Source organism: Xiphophorus hellerii, chromosome 12, assembly GCF_003331165.1.
Source record: "Xiphophorus hellerii strain 12219 chromosome 12, Xiphophorus_hellerii-4.1, whole genome shotgun sequence".
NCBI lineage: Eukaryota > Metazoa > Chordata > Actinopteri > Cyprinodontiformes > Poeciliidae > Xiphophorus > Xiphophorus hellerii.
Genome location: NC_045683.1, coordinates 20879267 through 20895884, shown reverse-complemented (window position 1 = coordinate 20895884; position 16618 = coordinate 20879267). Strand labels below are relative to the sequence as shown.

General features: G+C 37.0%; 1 protein-coding gene across 1 annotated transcript in view; it reads left to right on the top strand.

The window, feature by feature from the left end:
* Window positions 1–16618, top strand: part of adgrv1 (adhesion G protein-coupled receptor V1) — a 114906-nt gene that overhangs the window by 3136 nt on the left and 95152 nt on the right. Inside the window, 3 exon segments of the mRNA XM_032579062.1 lie at window positions 12585–12772; window positions 13661–13810; window positions 16466–16561. Of these exon segments, the coding sequence (XP_032434953.1) occupies window positions 12587–12772; window positions 13661–13810; window positions 16466–16561 (432 nt within the window). The 5' untranslated portion in view covers window positions 12585–12586.

Here is a 16618-nt window from a genome sequence, read left to right as displayed (position 1 = left end):
AAATTATAACATTTATTAAAGTTTGGAGTGTTAAAATTACTAAATGTGAAAAAGTTTTGTACAATTTGCTCCATGAAGAAGTAAACGTGGGGATGTAACAATGCAAAATTCCTATTGTTTTGTTCTGAGGTAATGAAACCCAAAGTTGATTTCAGAAGAACCTGATGAATAGTCTCTTGAAATTCCTTTCTTGTTTTTTTTAAATAATTATCATAATCGTATATTTATGCAGCATTTTGTGTTAATCATGACAAAATCCATTTCATTTTGTTATGTTTACGCAATACTATTAAATCCAGCCAAACTCAAACAGCAATGTCTACATTTTTGTTGCAAACAGCCTGGAAATTGAGCAGCTCTGAAGAGCACAAATTGAGCGGATCATACATTTTGTTCATTTGGAAAAGGCTTCATGGCCATCTGTCCTCCTACTGTTGCTTTTTTATTTTTACCACTGCTTGCTCTCATTATTATTGTTGCGTTAGAGACAAAATTAGCATTAAGAAGCAACCAGAAAAACATGCTTACTTCAAAGACACACTATTGATACAGGTCATTATGGCTTGACCTAACGTTTCTTGGAAAGGATTCATAACACTTGCACTTTTAACATTTTGTCACATAATAGCCCCAGTATGTCAATGCTTTGGGGTTTTATATAATCTATCAAGACAATATAGTCCATAAATGTGAAGTGGAAGAAAAAGTACATGTGTTTTTATTCTTTCATTCTTTTTTTTTTTTTTTTTTTACAAATAAACATAAAAAAGTGTGGCTGGCATTTGTGTGCAGTACTTTTATCTAGCAGTATATAAGTACCTTTACTTTATACTGCTAGATAAAGTGCAAAACTTACAGTCAGTATTAATACACAACTGTTGTGTGAAGGCCTTGAAAGTTTGTTAGAAAACTTGTAGAAGCTGCTAGGGGCCACAGCATTTCAGAAGCATCTATTTTTGTGCTTTTCATAATTGACTTTACAGAGCAAGCATGTGCAAAAGAAGTGCTCTAGTCAGATGAGATGAAAGCCAAATCTTTTGGCATCCATGCAAACATTGTACTGTTGTGTATCCGTTGTATACTCTCTTTTGTTTGCGTGCGTGTGTGTATGTGTGTGTGTTGGTTTGGCAGAGGAGCTACACATACATCTCTGAGTGGTTGATTTGGAGAAAATTGAACCACGTTTCACATACTGTACTTTCATATCTGGATTGGATTTTTCTCTCTTTTTAAAACCTAAAAATTAATGTATAAAATTAGTTTGCATTTGCTCTTGGATTGTGTTGGAACTGAAAACAAGGAAAGCAGCTGCTGTTGAGTCTGTTCATCCATTTGATTGTTTGTTCATCTTTTGTTCATGTTGAGTTTTTATTTATTCAAATGTAGGATTTAATTGTTCCTTATTTTTAGCTACTAATTGTCTGCAAGTAACTAACTTATTTTGTAATGTATTGCCAGAATAAAAAGGGTACCATTTCACTTTTTTAATTCTTTTTGCATATTTATTTCCACTTATTAAATAAATATTATTTTTTCTTTTATATACAGTAGACTTCAATAGACTACTTTTTTCCACAAAATCCTCATCTGGGGTTGTAGCATCCAACCACTGAAATGTGGCCAAATTTGTTAGGTAGAAAAAAAGGTCATGTATTTTATCAGAAACAGCAATTGTTAATTTTCTTTCTTAAAAATAAGTCATGATTTATTTAGTTATGTATTGATCTATCTATGTACGTAAGTATCAGGATAATTCATTGTTTTATAACTGATAGATATTTTCCCAAACTCAATAAAATATGTTTTAAATAACCGATTTTAACATTGATTTAGAATAATTGTGATGAGAACTCAGCATACTTGCTCACAAAACCTATTTATCTAAAAAAAAAAATTACCCAACATCTAAAAGGCTACTTTCTCTACAAGAGTAATATTCAGTAGTGCAACTGTGTTACTAACTAGTGCACAATACGTTTTGCTCAGTTATAAAACTCTTGGGGGAAAAAAAGAGACCACTGCATTGAACCCCATTGAAAACCTCATTGTTATTCCACCGAATATTGATTTCTGAACTCTTCCTGAGTTAATACATTAGTATTGTTGATTCTAAATGACTATGAACTTGTTTTCTTTGCATTATTTTCTGAAATTTGAAATCACTGCATAGTTTTTGTTATTTTGACCATTTCTCATTTTCAAATAAATGCAAATAAACTTCATTTACATTTTTGCTTGGAATTTCATGACATGTTGTCAGTAGTTCATAGAATAAAAGAACAATGTTCATTTTACTCAAACATATTTCATTTTAAGTGGTTTCTTAATTTTTTCCAGAGCTGTGTCTTGGAAGCTATTGATAATCTTTTGGAACCAACAGTGGAGAAATGTTTTAGCATCAGTTATAGATGATCATTATTATTGCAAGATGACACATTTCTTTCCAAATGACAAATAGTCTGAATTTTGGCAATCTGTCTTATATTTTATAATAGAAAACTGAAAAATAGAAAGATATCAAATAGATTGTCCAATGCCATCTTCAAAACTTCTAGGTCCTGAACCCAGCCCCAATTTAAGCATCCAATATGGATGCCACATTTGTCTTATGATATATCTTTGTGAGCAGGTTCATGTAGAATATTTGTTCACAGAATGGAGATACATTTGTTCCTATGGGCATGTACCACTAACAGTGGCAACACAGTAATTAGCAAATAGTTTCAGTTTTCCCAAAGGAGGGCATGCCTCGCATCCAGTGTACCAGGGATGTGTGTTGGTGCGTGTCCTATGGAAATAATTGAGTAGAGCTGAGACAAAAAAATAAGTTAGTGTAAAAATTAAGCTTTGGACTCTGTTGGAGAGGTGGCCAGTATGCTAAACACGATCATAGCTAACAAAAGAATGCTCCTTAAATTTGTGCACTGGTCACCAAGTTGTGAATCAAACCAATTTTCTCTCAAAATGAGCCTAACGCCTGTGTTGAACTGGTCCTGTGAACTCCTTTGAAGAGTAATTAGCATTTCATCCAGACTCCAACCTGTTACATGCATTGAAGCAATACTCTTTCTACTTTTTCTTTTTGCTCTGTGAGGCTATTGAGGACAAAATCTTGCTTAATCCTCTGGGAGTATTTTTTTTCTGTCACTCTGTCATACATGCCAATCAGTCGGCAGAAACTGGAAAAAACTCAAAATTGCTTTTCCTCAATTGGAACCACTTCCCTTTTTTATCCCTTCTTTCCCACTACCAAAAGAAGAAAACTCTAGTTTTTGGTAGGAGATGTGAGATGTTATTGGCTGAAGTTGAGAGCAGCCGACCAAGTCCGTGTGGACAATGCATCAGGAAAGCTCTGGCTTTCTCTCTCTTTCTTTTTTCACAGTAAATTGCACACTTGATTGGCAGTCTCCTGCCCCTGAAGGAGACGTGGTTGCTTTGAAAAGTATCATCTGACAATAGTCAGAGGGCTGTTCTCTTGGATTTTTAGTCTTTAGAGAGGTGTCCATTCAATTGGTTTCTGAGTCCTCCCTGGTTTAATCGAATATTTTGGTTGCAATATATGACTCCAGCATTGCTGTGAAGAAAAAGTTATTTCCTTCTTGTGGAAAGATTTTTGTTTTCCCCTCTCAAAATAAATACAGCCCCAGAGCTTTCCAAAACAAATCCAATGAGTAAGGAACTTTTGTCAGATTTAAAGATGCATGTTTAAGCTCTACCCAGTTATTACGTTTCTTAATTTCTTCTCCCCAACTTATGTTTTTTTTTCTATTCGGCGGAAACATTTGCTGATCTAAAAATACCAGTGACAGAATAACATGTGAAGCACAATTATGGACTGGGACTCTAAGTAGGAATGGCAGCCGTGGTCGCGCTGGGCTGAGAACGGGCGGTGGGTGGTTTCTGAGGTAGGGCCTGACACTTATTGGCCTGGTGGCATCACTTAGTGTGGAAAACAGCTCAAACAGGACCTGGTTCAATAAACAGCACAGGAGGCTCTGTGGTTTGGTGCCAAACACGGAACATGAGGCAATTATACACAAGCCGATCTAACAAACAGACGTTTTGTATTTTGCCTACAGCCATTGGACAGCACAGTGGAATTGTTTGTCACATTCTGTGTTTTGTGAAGCTGAACATGTTTGCCTTTTCCTTTGAAGAAGAATGAAGTTGACCTCATGAAGCTCAAATGAGCCATTTATATATTCAGTGTTGCAGTGAATAATAAATTTGACATCCCACCACAAAGCACCCACAATGTGTATATGCCCCTGAGGACTGGCTTTGTACAGTTACCATTTACAGTGTGGCTTGTAAAAATATGCATACCCTTTTTCCATTCCATCACATTCCAACAATCAACTTCAATGCATTTAATGTGGATTTTATGTGATGGACAAACAAAACTTACATCAAAATCATAAATTGGTGTGTGGGGATGGTGTGTTCAGGGTAATGCCTGCTGTAGTTTTCAGCCATATGTTAGAGTTTTGCATGGAGGCCAGAAATTTTAGTGTTGATTTCATCCATTTTGCACATCTTCCCTCCACACTTGGGGCTCCAAGGCAAGTAGTTGTTCTGTTGAAAGTTTTTTTTTGTCAGCTGAGTTGTGGATCTTTGCAGCTCCTCCAGAGTTGCCATGGGTCTCTTGCCTGCTTCTCAGATTAATGCTCTTTTAATAGTCTAATAGTTTAGATTGAAATGCAGTGCTTTGTTATATTTGCAGTTGTGCCATTTACAGAGAAGTGGTTCATATTTGCTAGGTAAAAGACTACATGACTACACAATTTGTTGTGCTGGATATTATTTAGAGCTATCAGAAGATGCTGGATACAATGTAACTCAAAATTTTCAGCATTTATTTGTTAAAATTGAGATGGAAAGAACCCCCTGTCCCCAATTTTCTTTCTATCTCAGTATTATGCACTTCTTATGTGTTGCTCTGTCAGAAAAAAGTACCAATAAAATAAAATGAAATGTCCAAGAGTTGTAAATATTTTTTCCTTATAGTGTATTTCTTTCCCCATGTCTTACAGTCTTTCTGTATATATCGCTGTCTATTTTTGTTCATTTCCTTGTCAGAATCGGTTATTTTGTCCGATTGCATGGCCGGTGTGAATTTGTGCAGAGAAGAGACACGCAAATGTCCTGGAACCTCTGTTATAGTAGTCAATTTTAATGACAGAGTCATTTCTCTTTGTGGGCAGACTGACTCCACTTCACTGAGTCGAGCTGTAAGATTGATGAATGAGATCCCACAGCCAGCCTCCCAGCATTAGACAGTTGGGAGATAACTTCTCTACATATATGTGTGTGCCGTTTGTGCATGTGACTGCCAGATATAACCACACACTCTTCACCATGGGCGTCTCAGGAACAGGGAAGCCTCAGGGTTAGGACGCCGAATCATGGGAAAGCCCTTGATTAAAAACCCTGTAGGCTGTTATTCCACACACCCTCGACCAAAACGGAAGCAAAAGTATTACTTTCCACTTTTAAAGTTTGCAGTTCTTGGTAAAATAACAAGGAAAAGAAAAATCCTCGTGTAGGGTTACAGAGGCTTGTATTTTTCATGAAGAAGTTGCATAACAGAAGCTGCACTGATAAAAATAAAATTAGAAAATTCTCGTTTGATAAAAAAAAATTCTCCATTCAAGTCAGTTATGCCAACCACTTGCTGGAGTCACCACATGGCGCCTGAATCTTGCACTGTCACAGTTACTACCATTCTCTGACGGTGAAGTCCTCGACCTGCCGTGAATAATTGATGCCAAAGATTACAACACATCGGCCACTGTCAGGAGAAACCCTAGAGGTATCAGCGGTAAGCACTGACCCCAGGACCAGCTTTGCAACCAGAAACCTTCTCAGCCGCTCTGATAGGGATATCCATTAGATCGCGGTTTCTCTTTGTGTGTGGGAGGTGTCTGGAAGGGATCTAATGTGAAAGGTTTTTGTGAACCAGCTTCCTCACACCAGCATGTTGCTTTAAGGTGAGCTGACAGGTGAAAGGCTCAGAATTGCCAAGAAAAGGGAGGTGCAGTATTAGGGAGTTGCAAAAGAGGTAGTCTGTTTCCAGGTTTTATAACCTGATTAGAGATTGAGAAAAGTCTGAGGTTACAAATGGATGACATAAGGTGGAATATGTGCTGATCAGACATAAGATTAAGATCAAGCAAGAGACATAACATCCCTCATGCTGTTCCAGTAAACCTTTTCGTGTTTATAAGAATGTAGCTTCAACATTTGATATTAAAGTCATCTCATTCAATGTCTTATGACCCCTTTAAGATTAAATATGATCCAGCTGCACCGATCATTTTGGACAGTTTCTGACCATCAGTTTTATAAAACTGACCTGTGAATTTCAGCTTGAGTCAATTTAGATTTGAAGAACTCTAAGTAAAAAAATGAATACTTTTTAAAACTTTTTTGATACACTGAAAATTAGCCCTTTTTAATCAATAAAATCTTCTTGGTGATAAAACAGTTGCTTCTCTCCTATCTTAGGGTTGTCTCTATTTGTGGAAATCTACAAATACAACAAAACCCTCCAGAACAGAGGAATTTGTATAAGTCAAGCCAAAAATAAGTAAACAACATATTTTTTTTACTTCTTTACAAGACAGATTAAAGCTCATTGACACTCACCTCAAGTTGCAGAAGTGCACTGTCACGCGACATTTCTTTTCTATAAGAGCCATTCAAATTTAGCAGACTTCTTAATTAATATGTGAAAGACAAAAGATCAATATTACTCTAAGTGAAATCATTTAGTCTTTATGGTAATGTATAGACATTACCCTTAAGAGGCTTTGCTGTCCTGATTCTTCATTAATTATGTATTGGAACCATCTTCACACCTTGTGTGCGATAGGCTAACATCTAACATGTCTTAGAAGAAAACAAAGTTTCAGCAGATATTGAAAAGAGCTACTGTATGTTTGAGTCTTCTTCCCTCAGTAAGGACTTTCACAAATATGAGTTTTGTTAGTGCAAAGAAAAGAAGGAGAGAAGCAGAATACCAGTGATTCTAAGTTGATCTTCAACAGTTTTTCTGCATTATTTTCCCTTTACTGTGGCGCACTGCACTAAATTAAAACAGTAATACCGACATTTCCAGGTTTTCTTTTGTTAAAGGAAATATTGTACTGCGGTAGCGCAGCTATGGATAGCAGAATTCAAATGTGTGTATCAAAGCTGATACAGCCATATGCAAACGATGGGAATTGTATCCAACTCACAAGGTTTGGTGTTGCATCATGAACAAGACAAGGTCTGATAAAGCAAACTCTCGAGTTGCTTTTGATTTGTTGATTGATTTGTGTGCATGTGATACAAATATGATGAATTTGTACATTTTGAAATTTTTGGTTCAAAATCGCTATTATTGATTAAGAAGTCTAAAGAATACTTAAAGAAGGACAGTGTAGTTAACTGCTCGTTGATACAAAGAGTCATAACCTTATGTATAATCAGTGTACTGTCTGTTTTAGCTTTCATGAGCAAAAAAGGCCAGCTTTTGCGAGAGGACTGACATTTTGAAATGGCTGGATGTTGAAAAGGAAAAACAGTGTTCAGCTGGGAAATCAATTTTCCAAAACATGTTTAAGCATAGGACCTAACAAACTAATATACTGTTGAAAGGGAGCAGTTTGGAATTGTGGAATTTAAATGCAAACTTTAAATCATTTTGTTTTGAAACCCAATAATATGTTTACATTTGCCTTCAACTATTTGTTATGAGTACATTTGGCAGTTCTACATCAAGAAATACAATTTTCTACATGGTAGGCAAACGATTCTTAGTGAACTCAGTTGGGTTCCAGAAAATAATGTAATGTTGTGGTTCAGGAGGTAAAACATGTTTTCCAGCAATCACAGGGTTGGTGGTTTGATCCTTGGCTCCTCTAAGTCTCCTGTGGTGAGATACTGAAACCCAAAAAATGGCTCCAGCGTATCACCGGTTTGTAGCATTAAATAAGGAACTGTTTTATGTTTTTATGTGTTTATTTGAAGATGTATTGTGGCTTGTAGTTTAAAGTGCACTAAGTGAAAAAAGGTTATACAGAGAAGCTTGTCTACATATAATAAGAGGTCAGTTGCGTGAGGCCAGGAGTAAAGGGGAATGCCAGTAATGGGACTTTGCCCAGTCTCAGCAGCATGAGTCGTTGAGATTGTGTCTTTGGTTTATGGTTTGGAATATTCAGATTAATAGAAATTCACACCACAATAATCCCCAAAAAGGTACTATAGTGCAATAAATCAATAACAATATATATCGCGACAGACACATGATCATTATCAATAGATAATTCATCTGACAGAATATTTAATATTCAACATGTAGAATATTCACTGAACTCAGATCCAAAAACCACACAGCTTTCTGGGAGGTGTAGGCAAAGGAAAAGTTTTGGCTGCTCAACTTGTCACGGCCAGCTAATCTATGCCACTAGGTGAGTGGTATCAACTAACTCTTTCACTGTTTGGTTACTTAGCAACTACCTGTTGAGTAACTTGCAGCAATTTCAGGTTTCGCCATCTTGCCTCATAAATGCTTAAAAATGTGGATAAAAACAGGAGAGATCATGACATCAGTTTCAGATATTTAAAATAGAAAACTAATCAGTAATTATCGATATTGACAATTACTAATAATGAATGATATGAAACGCTTATATTGTAATATGTTTTTCAGCCATATACCATAATACCTTTTGGAATCATCAATGTAGAGTCATTCTCCCATTCTCAAATTAACAGAGTATTTTTTAACTATAGAAAAACCTTGATATAAAGACATAAGAGCATGAACATAGATAAATGTCTTTCAAAATGTTTCATAAATAAAACAGGAAAAATGTGAAGTGCATTATGCAGTCATCCCTATTTACTCTTATAAATAAAGGCTGGTGCAACAGCCTTTCGAAGTTGGAAGTTAAATGAAAGAGTCTGCCTGTGTCTGAGTCAAACATAGTGCGGATATACAGCTGCCATGCAAAGATTTCAGATCTTACGTCTCAATTTTAAGACTGTAAGAAAACGATTGTTCGAAGCAAAGGCTTAAGATGTCCCATTTAAGATTTACCACACCCCATGCAAGAGACGCAGCAAACCTATTGAAGCAGGTGCTCTGGTTACATAAAAATCAAAGTTAAAAATACATAAATAAAATGTTCTGGCCTACGTGCAAAACCCTATGTGAGGTCAGAAACCAACACTGCACATCGTCATGAACGCACCATCCTCAAAATGGATGGTGTTGCCAGGTGTTGCCAACATCAGTGCTGATCTTAAAAAGTGAAATGGATGCTTTATTGCGGTAGTAGGAAAGTGAACAGAGGTAAAACAATAGAAACCCTGGAAGAAGCTGTAAGAGACTGTAAAAAGCTTGAGAGTAGGGTGGGAGTTCACCTTCCAGCAAGACAGTCACCATAAACATACAATAAGATCTATGATGGACCAATTTTGATCAAGGCATATTATAATGGTCCAGTCAATCTCCAGAGGATTTGGAATTAGTAGCAAAACTTGAAAATAGCTGAATGAGCTTGAGCTATTTTGCAAATAAGAAAGTTTGAAAATGTAAGCATAATGCCCAAGACTTGCAGCTTTGACTGGAGTGTTGTTTTTTTATATTCCCCTTTCAATTCATGTTTTGAATTCAATGGTCCGAAGTATTCAGACTGAGACCTTACTGGGTACTTTTTTGTCAACCGAACAAGCAAAAAGCTGCATCTGCTTATTGTAGCGGCCCTGAAACCCAATTCACATATTTTTTCTGATGTAAAAATGGGTATGTTTGCGTGTGTTTTTTTGTGTGTGAACCTCTCTACATGAACTCTGACTCTTGGGTTTTGTCAGTGTCAGAGGTCTGCGCCAGGCGCTCCACGCCGCCTTTAGCTGTGACAGACAGGTCCTTGGGGCCCCTCTGATCCCTGGGGTCAGGGTTGGCAAAACGCATGACTTGAGCACAAAAACTGTCCCACCACTTGTAAAACAAACCTGTGCCATCTACACAGCATCTGCTTTGTATCAAGCCCTCTGAAGGAAGTTCAGGATCTCAGTCATTGGATGCAAAAGGATCGCCTCTCTGTTTTGGCGTAGCTTTGTAGGAGGTTAGAGTGCTGCATGCTTGCTACCATCAATCACAGAGATTATCTAAATAATAAAAGGCTTTTTTTTCCCTTTTAGTGGAATAATTTGGGATTGTGAAGCAGAATGTTTTCCAGAAAAATGCTTAAGAGTCTGACCTTTGTTGCTAAATTGCATCTCATATGTTTAGTTTTGGGTGATAGAATTGTGGAGATAATTGCCATTACAACCTTTGAGCAGTTAGGTCTTACAAGGAGCTCTCAAAGAGCTGATGTGAAAGCAAGAGTTTGTAACATTTCAATCAGGCTTGTGAATTAAGAAATTTTCTCAGTCCCACAATTGGGACAAGCAGGGCAAATAACCGGATTTTCTCGACCCTGGCTCCTTTTTGTCCAGCAACACACTCACCTCTGTTCCACTCACCCTCCACCCGTCCCCACTAACCACCAGTCTAAATCCTTTTTTGATGGATTTTCCAGCAATCTCTACAGTGCTGTGGCTGGGACGTGACACAAGCACACACGCAGACGCACACACACACACACACACCCACGCACACCCTCCCACGCACACACACGCATGCCCTTGACTTCAGCTAGGCACCGCGAAACACTCACATCCGTAATAAGCTCTTTCTTTGCCTCATCCGTAACTAAGTGTTTAATAGCTACATATTATTCTTGTACTGTTAATGCCTTTTCATCTAAACACAAACTGAAACTAAGAGTAACTCAGATGTAAAACAACTGGAATGGAAAATTTGAATAATTGGATATTTTAGTCATTTAGGTATTTCTGCGTTTTTTTGGGTGTTTTTTTTAAAATAACCAACTAGCATGACTTCATCAACCCTAGCTGCTGATGTTGATGTCAAACCTTGTAATTAAGAGTAAATAGACTTTGAAAGACCTTCTGTGTTTTTGCTGTTGGTGAAGCTGTGCGGTGTGCATTATGAATGGGATGGGTAAGACGCGGGAAGGAAGGGAACGATCACGAGTCCAGTTAAGCTTCAAACTGGCTCCACCTCGCTTGTCACGCTGTGATGTTTTGTTGTGTTAACCATGACAACTGCCTCTGAGGCTTCATCCAGCTTTAGGATTATTCTGGCTGAGAGAGCTAAGAAATGCTTCATACAAAAATATTTAAGAAAGCCTGAAACAAATCAATCAGACAATCTCTTCTTATCAAAGTGGATGGGTATTTCAAAAACACACATTTATGACACAATAAGAAACTTTAGAGACACGTCCTCCAAACCTAATATGCATTTCCATTTATGGCTTGTGACGTCATGTCTGCTACCACACCACCAGGAAACCTCCACTTTTTTAATGGGAAATTTTCAAGTGAATGAAGAGTCAGCAGTCAGATAAACAGACTGATTGGAGGAGGTGTTTGTGAGCATAAGGTTGATCTAGTAAAAATGTTTTTAGCATGGCTTTTATTTTTTATGCATATTGTGTCAGGGTGAACCATCTACTGAAGTCCATGAATCTCATTGTTAGAAAAAAATTCAAAGCCAATTCTCCTCAGCATTGATTTTTCTTTACTTCTGAGCCAAGTGAAAGAGAGAACATTTGATTGCAAATGTGGTCTGACTATTTTAGCTTGATGTAGCATTGTAGTGCCAGAAAACGTGGAGAGAAAACTAGTTGAAGACAAACAAAAGTTTGAATGGCATGGCACATGGGTCCTCAGAATAAAACTTTCCATCTACATTATTACTGTAGGGTTGTTGTCCTCCCACAAATAAAACAAGGGTTGATTATGGGGAGAAATGTGACTCATGTACAATCAATTCATGTATCATAAATTTAATATATGGTATGATAATGCTGGCTTGAACATATTGGACATATTGTAGTACTGATGCCTGTAACAATACTGATCAGAACTGGACTAGAAATTGTTATTCTACACTGTGGTGAACTGTAATTTGGTAACAGTAATTTGGGCTCATCAGGGAGCATATCTAAATACTGCTAAATGGTACTGATTTGTTAAGTTCCCATGCCACTGCTCTCAGATAAAACTTCCCCTGACCTCTTCCTCGCAAGATAAACCATCATGAAACTTTTCACCTCATAAATTCAAATTCCAGCTGGAAATTTTACTAATGCTTTTTTCAAATGCAGTGTATTTGCTTTTTCACAACTTTGAGCTGTGGATATTCCTGTCTATTGTTTTTTTTTTTTACATATACATTTCTCAATTTTATGACTGTGAGCTGTAATCCTAAACACATCTTAAGAGGAAAAGTTGCAAAAATTATCATATTTGCTCTTTAGCAGCCAGTAAAAATAAGATAATTTTAGATGTACAATCTACATATGTCCTGTTTCCACTGGCTGTAGATTAAATTTTGTAGTGTCATTGTATTTGAATATAAATATAACATTTTTAAAATACAAATCAGCAGTAAACAGCAAATTTTACTATGTGTATCATTCTTTCTGTATAAAATATTTATTTGCTTCCTCTTTTTGCAGGAATGCTCCCTGTCCTCCTGCTAGCTGGGTTGATTCTGGCTTTGTCCATCCCTGGCACCTCGTGTGAATCAGCCACATTGCGTTTTTTGGGGCAGACGGACTTTATTGTCAACGAAACCAGCACATCTGTGGTCCGACTGGTTGTGGAGAGGTTGGGAGACCCTATCAACGTGACAGCTTTGGTTCTTGTAGGTCTAGTATATCACCTTTGTTTCATTGTAGTTACATTTTTCATCCCAGGAAATCCTGCTGCCTTTCATGCAATTATTCTGTCTTTATTCAGATATACTGTATCTCCTTCTTATGAATCTTTCAGAACATGTGAGACTTAATGTTTTTCAATTCAGTCAAGGACAGGATTATATATTTTTTGTCAAGAAATCAATGTGATTGTGCAGAAATTATAGTTGTAAGGAATGTTTTGATGGATGTTATTTGAACCACATGAAGGAAGCTAATTTTCAGCTTCTCTTTCTCTGCATCTGGACAGCTAAGGCAGCCATCCAATGCAGATTGAAGAGGGGATTCCTGCATTTCCCAATATCCCTACGTTATTTTTGAAACATGCACATTACTGTGTGTGCTTTTGGACATGTTTAGAACATTTTGTCATCATGCCTAACAAAAATATGCATGGACCAGTGCAAGATTCTTAGTGTTAGCATGAGCTAAAATACAGAAGTCTCAGTCTAGTCACACAAAATTACAACTGTATAATGCTATCTGACTGCTTTTATTTGAAACAGAAGTACAGCAATTATTCCTACCGATTCACCATCTTATTAGAAGCATGTTAAGCAGTCCTCCTTGTGACTTGAATCATTTTTATGGCTATGAAACCACAACTTTTTTAAACCTTGAAGATTAATCCGTAATTTTTACATTTTCTTTGTTATATAATATCACTGCACTTTTTAAAACTTTACACTTACATTAACTTTACAACATTTTCTCAGCCATTTTCTTTTTGTTCTATTGATATGTTTTTGTGGTACTCCTTCCTCTTGTAATTTGTAACCTTAAATTTAATCTTGAAAATATAGTGACAATTTGTTCTTTTGATAACTTGTGTTCAGCTAGAGGGAGTAGACACTGGTGACTTTGAAGCCGTTAATGCTGCAGCCTTCCTTCTGTCTACTGAGTCCAGTAAGACCATTTTCATTGCTGTGAAAGATGATGACCTGCCTGAAGCAGATGAGACATTTACCTTCAACCTTAAACTACAGGTAAACACCCTGTTTGTCATCAAGTTTAACTTGTATATATTAATAAAAAATGTACTTTTCTTTTTATTATTACTATCTCTTTTCCGATGTGAAAGCTATTATTTTATTCGTCTAACACAGTGGTTCCCAACCTTGGTTCTCAAGTACCCCTGCCCTGCAAGTACCCCTGTTTCAGCATACCTGATTCAAATGCTTACATCACCTCCTCTGTAGCCTCCAGAAGAGGTGATTAACATACTTGTTAATCACTCATTCATTTAAGTCAGGTGTTTGGAAACAAAATTGGCACCTGAAACATGCAGGGCTGGGGTACTTTAGGACCAGCTTTGGGAACCACTGGTCTAATGCATTTTCCTCTTCATATTTCCCACTTTTCGTATGTCTGGAGTTATAAGTTTTGTCACACAAACTATTTTTTCCTTTATTTGGTCTTAGTGGTGCCGTTTCTTAGTCACCTTTCTCATATCTGAGTTTTAGATGTGTAAGGACCCAGGCTGCAAGTGTGGGTGTGTGTGTTGGGCAGGTAGTGTGAAGAGTGCATGTGTTTTGTAATGCATGGTGAAAATTTCACTCTGTCCATCTGTGTCAGGGCAGTGTAACTTTTCCAATGACCTCACCATCCCATTAGATGGATTTTCCACATATAAAGAGCAAGTGAAAACTGGAAGATCAAAGGTCAGGGCTCTATGCACAATCTTCAACTGCCACCAAGATGTGTGATCAGCTAAATTAATCAGAGGGTAGGTCATTAGTAAGAGCTGCTTCAAACTTTAAGCATGCAGATGTAAGTAAATCTTCATCAACGCAGACAGACCATCTGCATAGCATAGTATGAGATTAAGTAATGATATAAACTGATCCTTGAGGGTACATTTGAGTAGTGTTTATGTAACTTTTAAAGCAGTGAGTTACTTGTGCAATATAGCGTTGCAGAGTTGGGAACCTCAGACCATGGGATTTTTACACATCTCCAAAACAATTACATGAAAAAAAAACCCCCAGTAAGACACAGCACAGTACTTTGCGTTCTAGTTACACTGAGACTGTTCATCAGTTTGATTGATTGCTTCCGAAAGTGTATTTTTTTTATGTTTAGCTGAGCTTCAAATTCTTAAAGTTTTTTTGTTTTTTTTTCTGGTAATATATGCTGCAAAGTCTCATCACAGTATGGGATCCTTTTTCCTAGAGACGATCTCCATGGTTTTATGCAGGCTTTTGCTATCAAGCTTGATTGATGAGTTGGTGTCATCCCCCTCAGTGAAAGACGCTAAAAGATCATTGTAAATCAGTAATTGTTAAAGCGGTGCATCAATGTGTAGGCTGTTCAGGTTTGAACAGCTGGCTGCATAAAATTTTTTTTCACATCATTCTTTAATTGGAGTATTCAGTAAAGTTTTGTTAAAGTCCAGAAGCACAAGTCAAAGAACAGATGAGGCCCACTCTGTTTACACTACAGCAGGGACAAAGCTCAAGCCAAATGGTTGCCTATCATCTTACTGATGGGCTGTCAGGAGAATGAATGTGTGGCACCATGGGTGTCATAGATCAAGCAAAAGTGAGAAATAAAGGGCTGATTGGGTTTCATCCATCATTCCTGACAGTGAAATCTGTTTTAACAGAAAATGTTAGTCTGACTTTGGTTGACACATGATAGTAAAGAAGCCAGACAGATGCAATAAATTAAAGAACATGCAGTTGGTTGTACAATGAAGGTAAACAAAGCTTGGCCTCTAGGATGGAAATCTGTGCCTCTGTGACTTTTCATCTTTGAGGATCTAGATGTTTAAAGAAAGACGTGTGTGAACAGTTTCAGCCATGGAGTGGGTCTGAAACTGTGAGTTGACTTTCAACAAGGCATAACAATCTGAATGAAAGCACTGTTGCATGTTTGTTTGTGGAGAAGGATGAATAAGAGGTTGAATATTTGTTCTAAATCTGCTTTACATGATTTGTGAATGTGACAAAGAAATTTTACAGGCACATCTTTAAAATCTTAAAAATATTAATTTACCGTATTTCTTTAAAAAAAAGAAAAAAATAAGAAACTTACTTATTAGAATCATTTCAAACAGAGTGGTATACTTTAAAGGATCATTTCATAGAGTATTTTCCCAGATATTACAAAGTACAAATTTTTTAATCTCGAAATACTGAAAAATATTTTTATTTACATTGCTAACTGCACTCAGTGCTCATTTTGGGCTACCTGAATCACTACATTAAAATGATGTGGCATGGAGGTAATCAACCTGTGGTACTGCTGACATTTTATAGAAGCCCAAGTTGCATTCAAGATCCATAAAATCCTAATTTAATTTCAAGTACCGGTATGCTGAAACTTTAAGTGTGCTAGGGTTTAGTGCCAATTGACAGAGCACAGTGCAAGTCTTAAAAAGGTACCCCGCAGAGAGATAACCTGACTGAGCAGCTGGGCAGAAACCAGCACTTTCCTGTCTTTGTGCTGTCTCACCAGGGCTACTCAGTGGGTGTACTGGAATTAAGCAAAGACAGCAGATAAGACAGACACACTGGCCTTTCTCATGAGCATTGACTGTCTGGATAAAGTGTTTGGGGAACTGGGGTTAAAGAGAATGAACATAAATACTGTACATTTGCCCATTTTAAAAAAAGCTATTTGATTGTCTCTTTTTCCAGAGTTCCTCTAATGGTGTGACACTGGGAACACCAAACAAGGCAACCATCACCATCCTGTCCAATGACAATGCCTTTGGAATAATTGCCTTTAACTCTGTAAGAACAGCATAATTATGTATTTTACTCCATTCCTTTAGCAAATGAATCATTATA